At 37.5% G+C, this 14,454-nt stretch overlaps 1 protein-coding gene across 11 annotated transcripts in view; it reads right to left on the bottom strand.

The window, feature by feature from the left end:
- Positions 1 to 14,454, bottom strand: part of EYA4 (EYA transcriptional coactivator and phosphatase 4) — a 280,742-nt gene that overhangs the window by 34,306 nt on the left and 231,982 nt on the right. For 7 of the 11 annotated variants that reach the window (XM_078001202.1, XM_015137416.3, XM_015137415.3 and 4 more), the window contains 2 exons: positions 12,663 to 12,799; positions 10,847 to 10,930 (listed from right to left, as the gene is read on the bottom strand). In XM_078001202.1, the coding sequence (XP_077857328.1) occupies positions 10,847 to 10,930; positions 12,663 to 12,799 (221 nt within the window). The remainder of the gene's footprint in view (positions 1 to 10,846; positions 10,931 to 12,662; positions 12,800 to 14,454) is intronic. The other 4 variants (XM_078001203.1, XM_015137417.3, XM_078001205.1 and 1 more) reach the window with 1 other exon arrangement.

Genomic DNA, 14,454 nt, shown 5'->3' with positions numbered 1-14,454 from the left:
GGAACACTTTTTCATGTACCTGTTTGCCATGTGTATGTCTTTTGAGAAATATCTATTCAAATTTCTTGACTGGTTTTTATTCAGATTATTAAATATTTTCTCATTGAGTTGAGCTCCTTACATGTTCTGCTTATTAATCCCTTGTATAATGGCTACTTTGCAATATTTTCTCCTATTCTGTGGATTATCTCTTCACTTTGTTGACTGTGTTCTTTGTTGTGCAGAAGCTTTTAAACTTGATGGCTCCCATTTATCCATTTTTGCCTTGGTTGCCTGTGCTTGTGGGGTACTGCTCAAGAAATCTTTCCCCAGTCCAGTGTCCTGGAGAGTTTCCCCAACGTTTTATTGTAGTAGTTTCATAGTCTGAGATCTTAGATTTAAGTCTTTAGTCCATTTTGATTTGATTTTTGTATGTGGCAAGAGATAGGGGTCTAGTTTTGTTCTTCTTCGCATGGATCTCCGTTATCCCAGCACCATTTATTGAAGAGACTGTCCTCTCCTCAATGTATGTGCTTGGCATCTTTGTAAAAAATGATTTCACTGTAAATGTGTGAATTCGTTTCTAGGTACTCTATTCTTTTCATTGTTTTATATGTCTGTTTTTATGCCAGTACCAAGTTGTTTTTGTTACTATCATTTTGTGTTATAATTTGAAGTCAGGTAATGTGATTCTTCCAGTTTTATTCCTTTTGCCCAGGGTAGCTTTGGCTATTCTGGGTCTTCTGTGGTTGTATATACATTTTAGGATTTTTTTTTCCTATTTCTGTGAAGAATGTCAGTAGTATTTTGATAGTAATTGCATTGAATTGATAGAATGCTTTGGGTAGAATGAACATTTTAACAATATTGATTATTCTAATCCACGAACATGGAATCTCTTCCCATTTTTTTGATTTACCCCATCAAATTATTATAGTTTTCACTGTAGAGATATTTCACTTCTTTGGTTAATTCCTAGGAATGTTATTTTATATGTAGCTATTATAAATAGCATTACTTTTTAATTTCTTATTCAGATTGTTCACAGCTGGAATATAAAAATGCTACTGATTTTTGTATGCTGATTCTGTATCCTGCAACTTTACTGATTTTATCAGCTTGAATAGTTTTTTGATGGCATCTTTAAGCTTTTCTAAAAATAAGATTATATCATCTACAAATAAGGCTAATTTGACTTCTTCCTTTCCAAATTGGATGCCCTTTATTTCTTTCCATTTTCTAACTGCTCTAAGTAAGACTTCCAGTACTATGCTGAATAACAGTGGTGACAGTGGGCATCTCTGTTGTGTTCTAGATCTTAGAGGAAAGGTTTTCAATTTTTCCCCATTCTGTGTGATACCAGCTGCGGGTCTGTCACATATGGCTTTCATTGTGTTGAGGTATTGTCCTTCTATACTCAGTTTTTTGAAAACTTTTATCAGGAAAGGACGTTGAATTTTATCAAATACTTTTTCAGCATCAGATGAAATAATCTTTATGTGTTTGTCCTTCATTCTGTTGGTATGATGTATCACATTGATTGATTTGCATATGTTGAACCATCCTTGCATCCCTGGGGTAAAGCCCACTAGGGTCATGATGAATTGTATTTCCAATGTGTTGCTGAATTCAGTTTGCTAGTATTTTGTGGAGGATTTTCACATCAATATTTATCAAGGATATTGGCCTGTAGCTTTCTTTTTTTGATATGTCTTCGTCTGGTTTTGGTGTCAGAGTAACACTAGCCCTGTAGAATGAGTTTGGAAATAATTCCCTCCTCTGTTTTTTGGAATAGTTTGAGCAGGGTTGCTATTAGCTCTTCCTTAAATGTTTTGAAAAATTCTTTTCTTTTTTTTTTTTTGTTTTTGCTGGGGGACTTTTTATTACAGCTTCCATCTCCTGTTATTGGTCTCCTCACGTTTTGGACTTCTTCATGATTTAATCTTGGCAGCTTTGTATGTTTAATTATTGGTCCATTTCATCTAGATTTTCCAGTTTATTGGCATGTAGTTGCTCACAGTAGCCTCTAAGAATCATTTGAATTTCTGAAGTATCGGTTGTTATGTCTCCTTTTTCATTTCTGATTTTACTTACTTGAGTCTTCTCTTTTTTCTTAGCAAGGCTGGTTAAAGGTTTGTCTATTTTATTTATTTTTTAAAAAAACCAACTTTTCATTTTGTTGATCTTTTTATTTTTTTATTTCAATTTCATTTATTTCTTCTCTGATCTTTCCCAGTTCTTTAAGAACTGGGAAAGCATCATTAGGTTGTTTATTTGAAGTTTTTCTACTTTTTTTGATGCAGACAATTAGAGCTATAAACTTTTCTCTTAGTGCTGCTTTCACTGCATTCCACAGGGTTTGCTATTTTTTGTTTCCATACTCAATTTTTTCTTTCAAGAAATTTTTAATTTCCTTCTTAATTTTTTTCATTGACCCATTGGTCATTCAGGAGTTATTGTTTAGTTTCCATGTGCTTGCATAGCTTCCAAAATTCCTCATTATTGATTTCTAATTTTACTCCATTGTGTTCAAAGATACTTAATATAGTTTCAATTTTTTTGAATTTTTAGACTTTGTATTGTCTATATACTATATACTAATATATAATCTATCACTGAGAATGATCCATGTGTGTAGGAGAAGAATGTATATTCTGCAGTTGTTGTATGAAATGTTCTGTAAATATCTACTAGGTCCATTGGGTCTAAGTCTGTACAGATTAAGTCCAATGTTTCTTTGTTGATTTTCTGCCTGGATGATATGCCCAATGCTAAAAGTGGGGTGCTGAAGTCTCCAGTGACTATGGTATTGAGGTTCTCTCTCTCTCTTTAGCACTAATGATATTTGCTTTATATAGCTGGGTACTCCAGTATTGAGTGCATACACATTTAAAACTGTTATATCCTCTTGCTGATTTGACTCCTTTATCATTATATAATGACCTTCTTTTGTCTAATTTTTATAGTTTTTTTTGTTTTACTTTTTGTGTTGAAATCCACTTTGATGGGTGTAACTATAGCTACTCTAGCTCTTTTTTGGTTTTCATTTTCAGGTAATATATTTTTCCATCCCATTATTTTCAGTCTCTGTGTGTCTTTATAGGTGAAGTGTGCTTCTTGTAGGCAAGAGATCAATGGATCATGGTTTTTTATCTATTCAGCTACTCTATGTCTTTTGATTGGAGAGTTTAGTACATTTACATTCAATGTTATTACTGATAAGTAAGGACATACTCCTGCCATTTTGTTATTTGTTTGCTGGTTGTTTTGTGGTTTCCTCTTCCTTCTTCTTGCCTTCCTTTTACTAAAGATGATTTGTTTGTTTGTTTTAATTTCTTGCTTTGTATTTTTTGGTGTATCTGTTGTATATTTTTTATTTACAGCTATCATGAGGCTTGCAAGTAATATAACTCATTAATTGAAATTGATGGCAATGTAACACTGGTTACATAAACCAACAGACTAACAAACCACTAACGAGAAAACTAAAAATCTACACTTTGACTCTGTCCCCCTGCTTTTTAACTATTTGTTGTTTCTATTTATATCCTATTTTACTGTCTATGTCTTGAAAAGTTGTCATTGTTATTATTTTTAATTGGTTCATCTTTTAGTGTTTCTACTTAAAATATGAGTAGCTTACATACCACAATTACAGTGTTACACTATTCTGTGTTTTTCTGTGTACTTTATTGTTACCAGTGAGTTTCTTAACTTCAGATGAGTTCTTACTGCTCATTAACACCCCTTTCTTGCAGATTGAAGAACTCCCTCTAGCATTTCTTATAGGATAAATCTGGTGTTGATGAAATCCCTCAGTTTTTGTTTGTCTGGGAAAGTATTTCTCCTTCATGTTTGAAGGATATTGTCACTGGATATACTAATCTAGGGTAAATATATATATATATATATATATATATATATTTTAATCCTTAAGCACTTTAAATATGTCATGTCACTCCCTTCTAGCCTATAAGGTTTCCACTGAAAAATCTGCTGCCATGTACTGGAGCTCCACTGTATGTTCTTCATTTCTTTTCTTTCACTGATTTTAGGATCCTTTCTTTATTCTTGGGCTTTGAGAGTTTGATTATCAAATGCTTTGAGGTAGTCTTTTTTGGGTTAAATTTAATTGGTGTCCTAGAACCTTCTTGCATGTGGATATTGATATCTTTCTCTAGGTTTGGGAAGTTTTCCGTTATTATCCTTTTGAATAAACCTTCTAGCTCCACCCCTCCATCTCCTGTTTATGGGCAATAACTCTTAGATTTACCTTTTTGAGGCTATTTTCTAGATCTTGTAGGTATGCTTCACTGTTTTTTTTTTCCTTTTTCTTTTGTTTCCCCTGGCTGTGTATTTTCAAATAGCCTGTCTTCAAGCTCACTATTTCTTTCTTCTGCTTCATCAATTCTGCTGTTATGAGACTCTGATGCATTCTTCAGTATGTCCATTACATTTTTCAACTCCAGAATTTCTACTTGATTCTTTTTAATTATTTCAATATCTTTGTTAAATTTATTTTATAGGATTCCAAATTCCTTCTCTGTTATCTTGAATTTTGTTGAGATTTCTCAAAAAAGCTATCTTGAATTCTCTATCTGAAAGGTCACATATCTTCATCTCTCTAGGATTGACCACTGGGTGCCTTGTTTGGTGACGTCATGTTTTCCCGGATAGTCTTGATGATTGTGGATGCTCATCAGTGTCTGAACATTGAAGAGTTAGGTATTTACTGGAGTCTCTGCTTCTGGGCTTCTTTATATCTGTCCTTTTTGGGAAGGCTTTTGAGGTATTTGAAGGAACTTGGGTGTTGTGATCTAAGTTTTTGGTCACTGTAATGCTATCTGCATTAAATGAGGGCACCCCAAGCCCAGTAATACTGTGGCTCCTGCAGACTCATAGAGATACCCTCTTGGGGGTCTTGGATGAGGTCTCAAAGAATTCTCTGGATTACCAGGCAGAGACTTGTTCTATTCCCTTACTTTCTCCCAAACAAATGGGGTCTCTCTCTTGTGTTGAGCTGCCTGGAGCTGGGGAAAGGGTGACACATAAGCACTTCTGTGACCACCACCCTGGGACTGTGCTAGGTCAGACCTGCAGCCAGCACAGGACTGGGTCACATTCAAAGCCTGTGGTAACCACTGCCTGGCTACCACCTATGTTTGCTCAAGGCTCTACAATCAGCAGGTGGCACAGCTAGCCAGGCTTGTATTCTTCCCTTCAGGGTGTCAAGTTCCCCCTGGTCCCTGGTGGGTCTAGAGATGCCATCTAGGAGCTAGGACCTGAATTTGGAATCTATCTGGTGCTCTATTAGGAATCTACCTGTTATTCTATTCTACTGTGGTTGAGCTGGCACCCAAGCCACAAAATAAAGTCCTTCCCACTTTTCCCTACCTTTTCCACAAGCAGAGAATTCTCCCCCATGACCACCACTGACTGCTCCAGGCCCATTGCAAGTACTGTCTAGCTATCACAGATGTCCATTCAATGCCTAAGGGCTCTTCAGTCAGCTCGTGGTGAATGCTCTCATGCCTAGGGCTCTCCCTTCAGAGCAGTGGGCTCCCCTCTGACCTAAAGGCAGGTGCAAAAATGCCATCCAAGAGCCATGGCCTGGAATCAGAGACCCCACATGTCGACTTGGTGCCCTATCCCACTGTTGACAAGCTGGTACCTCAGCTGCAATAGGAAGTCCCCTTTATTCTTCCTTCTCCTTTTCTCAAGTAAAAGGAGTCCCTCTCCATAGCCACCACAGCTAGGAATGTGCTGGGTCATACCTGAAGCCAGTACATTTCTGAGTCTCACCCAAGGCCTGCAGCAAGTACTGCCTTGCTACTACTGTTGATTATTCAGAGCCCGAGGGTGATGAATCTTAGCAGCAGGAGATGAATCTTGTCAAGATTGGATCCTTCCCTTCAAGAAAGCAAGCCTCCTTTAGGACATGTGTAGAAATGGTATCTGGGAACCAGGGCCTGGAATTGGGGCCTCAGGACTCTGCCTGGTGGCCTTTCTTTCTGTGACTGAGTTGGTATCCAAGTTGCAAGGCAAATTCCTCTTTACTCTTTACTCTCCTCCCTCAAGTGGAAGGAAGACATCTCTACTGGAGCTGTGAACTGAGATGCCTGGGGCTGAGGGCGGGCTAGCACAAGCACTCCCCTGGCTGCCCTGGTTGGTGTCTCACCAGGTCATGTGTCTGCAGAGTCCACTGGCTTCAAGCCCAGCAAAGCAGCAGGACTTGTCCAGGAATTGTGGTCCTTGTGGCCTAAACTGCCTGGACCCCAGAGCACTTCATCCCATGGTGGTGATGCTTTGCCAGAACTCAGGTTCCAACAGCTGAGATGGGAGATTCTTCTCTGGCTAGGACTGGTCTAAATGCCCCCTCCATGGGTGTTGGCTAAGCTCTACCCAGTGTTGCTTTCTGCTGTGAAAGGGCACTGAGTTCCAATGCAAAACCCTACACTTACTGAACTCTTCCTCCCTCAAGTGCACAGATTCTCGCTCTGTGTCATTCGGCTGCTGCTGGAAGACTGGTGTGGGGTGATGGTGTCGGCAATTCAAGACTGTCTTTCCTACCCTCTTCAGTGCCTCTTTCAGTAATATGACGTAAAACTAGGTATTGTGTGATTGCTCACCTGGTTTTTGGTTCTCACGAAGGTGCTTTTGTTGTGTGGATGCTTGTTCAATTTGGTATTGCTGCAGGGAGGACGATCAGTGGGGGTTTCTATTTCGCCAACTTGTTCCACCTCCTTCCCTTTACCTTGTAGTATTCTTTCTCTTGTTTGCAACCTTCCAGCCACATTTGACTTCATATTCCTGGAACGCTGGAAGATCAGCACCCACTGCTGGAATGTTCTTCCCAATTCTCCCTCTCTCCTAATTTGTAGGACTAGCTCCTCTCAGTACCAATGTCACTTCCTCAGTCACATACCCCAGTCACTCGTTATACGACCTAGTTTTATCTTCTTCACAGAAGTTACCACGATCTGAAATGTGTTTTTTGTTTTGTTTTGTTTTTTGTTTGGTTTGTAAGCTCCATGAAAGCAAGAAGCATGTCTATTGATATTACTAAGTATTTGTTAAAGGAATGCAGTCTGTCTGAGGAGCTCTAGTTTACCATATTTCAGTTATGGTTTGTGGTGAAACTGAAGCTACCCAGCATCATCTCTGTCCCATCTGCAGTGAACCCTGAGGTGTATGTGGTCCACAGCTTCACAAGATGGGCTTTATTTAGCTACCTCTCAATACGCCAAGATAGTAATTTCTTACTGGCTAAAAGGCAGTGCCGATTTTCTGAATTATATTAAGAAAACTGTCAATGATAAAACAACTTTTAGAAAAAACATAAGCAATAATTCAATAAATAAGGCAATATAAGTTGTTTTTCATGGAATTCAATAAGGGTGTTTTTATTTTTATTAGAAAAAAATATAGCCTAAAAACGCTTTTACTTTAGTTTTCTTAAATTGCTCTGAGTAAAAACATTATTCAATGTGGTCAATCTAACAGATGGTGTTAATCCCATTTTACAGATTTTGAAACTGAATATTTAAGTAATTTGCCAGAATCAGAATGCTGTCAGCATCAGAACTGCATTTTCAAACTTAAGTTTATATGACTCGAAAGCTTTTGCCTTTCACCACCACCCTATTGCTTCTAAAATGTCAAACATCCGCTGAACCACATGACAGGTATCCTATAAATGTAAGTTTATCTTTCTCATTCCCTTCCAGTAGTGCCTCTGATTCTTTCCGTACTCTGCCCCACCAGCAGGTACTGATGATTGTCTGCCATATTCTATTTCATGGAATATTTCTTAAGTTTTACCTCTTGATGAAAACACATCCCAAGTGTCTGAGAGAAGATCACTAAAATTACAACTTAAAAGAGAACTCACCCAACTGCATACGCAAAACCTCACTAAAATTGTCTTTACTCCTGTTCGGAAATATTACTTTTCTATTGCATTCCCAGTATATTAACTGGCTAGGCCATGCGATGTGCTGTGGCAGAAAGAACGTGGGCTCTGGCGTCAAAGAATCTGGGGCCCCAGGACTCATCTCTGCCATTGACTGGTTGTGTGGCTATGGACACATTATTAATTACTTCTCTGTATATGTTTCCTCATCTATAGCTTTGAGAGAACAGCCTACCCCTTCACACTGTGGGATGCTTCCTGCCTGGCACATCATGAGCCTTCCATAAATGTTAGTTTCCTTCTTCCCCTCACTTTGCCCCACCCTTTTGGTATTCTCTACTGTTTTAACCTTCCGGAAGTATAGAGGATGCACAGAGAGTCTCCATTTTGTATTTGAAAAAAACCTTTTAGGGCAGTACTTTGGAAAAATAAAACTTGTATGTTGAAATGAGTGCTGCATGTTCCATCGACATCCTGGGAGCTGAAAGTTTTATTTCCATGATGCAGCAGTGCTGAGAGAAGTTGAACTTTGCTTTTTGGAATTGCTCTTAAAGCCAGTTTATGAGTAAATTGAGAAAGGCAGCTTCATTACTCTATGGTATTTTTGACAAAAATAAAACAAATGTATACAGTGACAGTTTTACCATGCTCCTTATCACTGCCTTGGTTCCAAATGATCTTATTATTTTTAAAGATCAAAATGACCACAAAAGGATAAAGATGTGAAGCCAGGAAATATGTCAAAAGGCTAACGATAATTCCAAAAGATGAGTTCTACCACTGATTTGGCACAATGGGGGCAACATGGATATTTAGGTATAACCCCTCATGGTGACTATTTTACAGGATCTTTATTCGGGCCAATCTGCTTATTAGATTGTTTAAACACTTATCTAATATGAAACTTAGCTGCACAAAAATATTGCAATCAGTTCAACAGGATTTACTGTGTACTTCTGATAAGCCAATACTACTTAGAAGAAATCCTTCAGATTATTGTCTGGAAACTTTTTATGGTGCACACTTCATCAGTAGTAGACTATTAAGTGTGTACTCCAAATTTCTGTATAACTTACTGATAAATTATATACTTATATTTTAATTATGATCTTAGGGTAAGCCCTCATGAATGGGATTAGTGTCCTTATAAAAAGACACAAGAGTTTGCTTTCTCTCCTTTTCTCTCTGGTCTCCACCATGTGAGGTGGAGGACATGGCAAGAAGACTGCCATCTGTCAACCCGGAAGCAGGCCCTAACCAGAATTCAATCTGTTGACAGGTTGACCTTGGCCTTCTCAGCCTCCAAAACTGTGAGAAATAAATGTTTGCTATTTAATCCACCTAGTCTATGGTGATTTGTTTTAGCAGCAGAGCTAAGACAATGTATTTATAAAGTATGTGCACTGTGAAACAGATAATAAAAATTAATAAATATGAGATACAAATGTATGTGTGTGTATGTGTGTATTCATTCTAATATTTCCTTTCTTTATCCCAATGGAGTGGCTTGTATGTCTGGTGTACATGTATACATCCTGCTTTGTAGAAGATTGCTTTAGATGATACTTGTGATAAAGGGGTAACATTTCTTGTAAACGGTTGTTAAACAAAATTGTTACCTTCACATCTGTTTAGCAATATCCATTACCTATACCAAAACCAAATGGCAATGCAGATTCACCCAAAGTATAATTTAGGAAGACTAGACTCGAATGCAATTTTATCATTACTTGTCCAGAAGACAAAGCTTAATATAGTTGCTAAAAACTGCATGAGCATGAGATATTATCAAATAATGGAATGCTATGAAGACACAGGAAGACATTTCTGTAAGTGTGATATGTAAAGGAACCAAAGATACAACTTTGAGTATAGTAACTGACAGTAAGCAAACACATTCTGAGTTGGCTCTAGTTTGATTATGAGCCCTACAAAGTCTAAGACTTAAACAGTTAGGGCCTAAACAGCTGTGTTTCCAGCCAAAAAGCCTGTTAGAGTTGCATCAGTCTTTGGAGAAGCACTCACAGAGGCTTGTAACAATGATGTTACAAGAAGCTAACTATAAAAATAGATGCCAGGCATGGTGGCTCACACCTGTAATCCCAGCATTTTGGAGGCGGAGCGGCAGGCAGATCACTGGAGGTCAGGAGTTTGAGATCAGCCTGGCCAACGTGGTAAAACCCCGTCTCTACTAAAAATACAAAAATTAGGCAGCGGGGGCCTGTGATCCCAGCTACTTGAGAGGCTAAGGCAAGAAGAGTATTGTTTGAGCCCGGGAGGCAGAGGTTGCAGTGAGCCGAGATCATGCCACTGCACTCCAGCCTGGGGGACAGAGTGAGATTTTGTCTAAAAAATAATAATAATAAAAATAAAATAAATACATACATAAATAAAAGAAAAAATAAAAACAATAGCAAGAGAGAAAGGCAGGTGAGCACGAGACCATCTATCACTAACTTTGTATATGGGAGGGGGTGTTACCTCGGTTGCTGTTCATATGTGTACTCAAGTTACAGAAAAACACTCATTCATAAATCCAAAAGATCTGTCAGACGAAAGATTACTCGCTATTGCTATACAATTGCAACAAATTAGTTCAAAAAATTTCTTAAAGCTCTTTTATTGGGGATAATATATGATTTTATAATGTTTTAAAGTCCATTTCGATCTACAAATTTTTTTCTAAAATAATGATCTGAGACTAAGAAGCTTGGTCTGGATGTAGAAAACTCAGTTCTTTTGAAGAAACAGCAAGGAATTCAATTTATAATTAGCTTTGTTAAATTTGCCAGTTCACATTAAAGAACTATAAGATACTAGAAATAGATAATTAAGAGAAGATTTCACAGACTGCAATAAAAAACGCTTAAAAGCATCTTTAAATGGCCCCTGATTTTAAACCAAAAAAAAAAAGTATAACAAGATTTCTCGGAGTAATGTTTCTTGATTTCTTACCTTGCCATACTTCTGTGCATAAGACCCGGTGAGCAGCGAGTGAAAAACAATGATGGTTTCATCCAAATCCCAGACAAACACACGCTGAAGACAAAACATAAATTATCAGAAAATTAAAAAGTCCAAGGAAACAGAAATCTATTTATAAGCAGAAAATGTCTCCCTTTCTTGTTAGAGATCATCTTGATATCATTTTATAGAAAATAATACTATTCCTTTTTTCTGTTTCTCAAATTTGCCAAATCTAACTCCTATAAAGCCTGAGGAGCAGGAATTATACAAATAATTATAAGCTTAAGAGTCAGATGTCCTTACTTGAATAAATTCATCCATACATTTACTTGTAGTTAACACCAAAAAGAGATGCATTCAGACTTTATGATAGAAGCATGCTTGAAACTCTACATATTTTAAAGTTTCATACGTTAGGGATTCATAAACGTTCACAATTTATGCAAAGAATTAGATTTTAAAGAAATATTTAAAAGAATCAATGAGTATCCGCTAAACAGAATTGTCAAGTATGGATCCTAGGGTCATATTAGGCCAGCAGGCATGTTGGACTCTCTGGAGTTTTGAAAGATTTCAAATTATGAATTAATATTTGAAAACTAGGCAATTTCCCACAAACTTCAGAGTTTTGACTGTAGCACAGCAACTAGAAGTTGTGGTCAGGCTGGCTGCCATTCCTACATGGCAGGGACAGGCAGGTCTCTTAGAACGTGCCTTCACTCTGAGCTCCTCACAGTCTGCTGGGCAACTCAGCCCGGTCACTCATTTATATCACCTGTCAAGTTCTTGAGGCGATGTGAACTTGCTGCTGTTGTTCAAGAAAAGGAAGTTATCTCTCATAAAGAAGCACAACGTCTGTCACTTGATTTTATGAAATCTGGAAGTTCAATTTTTTTCTTAACTGAAGTGTGCAGTATGTAAGAAGTAACATATTATGGTTAAGAATAGTTTCTGCTGATGTTTTATAATAAAAATCAACCCTGCTTAGTACAGAGATATCTTAAAAGAGCTCATAAGTAGAAAAATGACATATAGTGAAATTTTCAGATACACAAATTTTAACACATATTATTAAATTATTGAAATTTGTCCTATTTTTAGAAGATGAATTTTTCTTTCTATACAAATTACTTTTATCTTTTTAAACCTAATGACCCATTTGGACATCTTTCATTACTTTAGTGCTATGAAATACAGTGCTACACAGAAAAGTATCTCACAAACAATGGCTATATTTTTAAAATTTTCCAGTGCCAATTTAGATCAAAACATGCAATGATCTCAGGCCAAGAATTTGCAGAGCCATATCATCTTTATATTGTTGTTTTTAATTTTGCTATGATAATGGATGGAATCTCAAACTTCAGAGTTGTAAAATGCCTATGACAAAGTGGGTCCATTCAATTCATTATATATCTTGTTTTTTTTTTTGAGACGGAGTCTTGCTCTGTCACCCAGGCTGGAGTGCAGTGGTACGATCTCTGCTTACTGCAAGCTCTGCCTCCCAGGTTCATGCCATTCTCCTGCCTCAGCCTCTCGAGTAGCTGGGACTAGAGGTGCCTGCCACCATGTCCGGCTAATATTTTGTATTTTTAGTCGAAATGGGGTTCACTGTGTTAGCCAGGATGGTCTCGATCTCCTGACCTTGTGATCTGCCCGCCTTGGCCTCCCAAAGTACTGGGATCATAGGCGTGAGCATATCTTGTTTTTTAAGTTTGAAACATAATGGAACTGCAAGATAGAGAATGTATCACTCAGTAAAATAAAGCATCATACTATAATCTTTAAGAATGAGTAGGCATACCTCCAGGTCGCTATCAGGAGGCGGGGAGGGATTATTTTTCCGGCCTCTTCCTCTGGACTTTGACCCAGAACTCCTACAGGTTCTCTCATCAAGATCTTTGATGGGTGTGGAGGGACTCTGCATGGTATCGAACTCTGCTACAGATAACATGACTTGTGTCAAGAATAGTACTTCATTATTAGATCAAGTATGAGTCTTCATTATTAATTATCTTAACAAATTCCTATACCATAAAACCTCTGTATGGCAAAAAAGAGATTTATAATCCCAAGCACACACAAGTGAGTCAGAACTTTTGTAGTTTACACAAACTCCTACTAGTTTTAATCTGTGATCTATCAAACTTGAATGTCTTTTCTATACCATATGCCTTCAACTTCCTGTCTATACCTTCACCTACATATTTATCTCCATTTAGATATGTCCTCACCTCCTTTTTTGTCACAGTTCAGAGAATGAGATGTCTTCTTCTGGATCAATTCCATCCCTCCACCTGCAAACATGACTCCCAACCCCACCTCCTAGGAAGTCACGCTTCATTAGTCAAACCCTCTCTCATCTTCCCTTAGACCTCCCCCATTTGTTGGGGTCACTGATAAGTTTAAAAGTCCTTCCCTCTGACCTGCATTTCCATCTAGATACTATTTGCTTCCATTTTCTCTTTTAAATAACACTTCTTAAAATAGTACGTACTAGTGCTATATGACAGAAATACCATGTGAGCCACAAATGTGATCTTATATAAAATTTTAAAGGTTTTTATCAGCTATGTTAAAAAAAAGTAAAAAGAGATATGTAAAATTAGTATTACTTATACGTTAATTGACCTAATATATCCATGTTATCATATCAGTATGTAATCAATGTGTTAATTGACTCAATATATTCATGTTATCATATCAGTATGTAATCAATATAAAATTATCAATTATATGTTTTACATTTTCTTTTTCATACTAAGTCTTCGAAATGTTGTGCAGCATTCTATGCTTAGAGCAGATCTCAATCTACACCAGCAACGTTACAAGTGCTCAAGAGTCACGTGTGGCCAGTGGCTGCAGCACCGGACAGCACATCTGTCCCCACTTACTGATATCCAATGTATCATAATCTAGCTTCAGTTCACCAAAACACGATAAAAATACTCCTGCTAAGAGTCCCCAGAAATCACCTTGTTGACAAATGCAATAGACAGACTCAGTCCTTGTCTTCCAGGATCTCTGTGCTGTGTGTGATTCTCTTAAACACCACCTCCTCGAAACTACTATTTGACAGCTGATACTGTGCACTCTCCTAGTTCTAGAATCACTCCAATCAGTCCTTCTCCATCGAGAAAACATTGGTTCCTGTACTTTTCCCATTCCTTATGAGCTAGTATGTCAGAATTCCATCGTCTGATCACTGTCCTCACTCCACACAATCTAGGGGACTTAACTCTCTCATGTGTTAATGACCCTATCTGTGATGACTCATACGTAAACCTATATCTCCAACTAGGCCACGTCCTAAGTTTCAGACTTTTTATCTAATATTTCTGCATGTCCCATAGATACCTAAACTCTGAAATGATTACAGCTTGTGAGCATGTATGCTAGGAGGTAGAGAGTACTGAGTAGTGGCAAACCTGTGGGAACAATTGTTAAGATAAACTGAGGCAACTGTGAGATACAGTATAACAAGCTGAAGAGTCAGAATTACTACATGAATTCAAGTATTTTAGTCAATCTCTCTAAATCTCAGTTTCATAGCAGCTTTCTGGATTACTGAGGGATAAATCTGATTTATGTTTAAT

The sequence above is a fragment of the Macaca mulatta genome, chromosome 4, assembly GCF_049350105.2.
Source record: "Macaca mulatta isolate MMU2019108-1 chromosome 4, T2T-MMU8v2.0, whole genome shotgun sequence".
Taxonomy (NCBI): domain Eukaryota; kingdom Metazoa; phylum Chordata; class Mammalia; order Primates; family Cercopithecidae; genus Macaca; species Macaca mulatta.
Note: the sequence above shows the minus strand (reverse complement) of the source record. Positions and strands in the feature narration are given on the sequence as shown.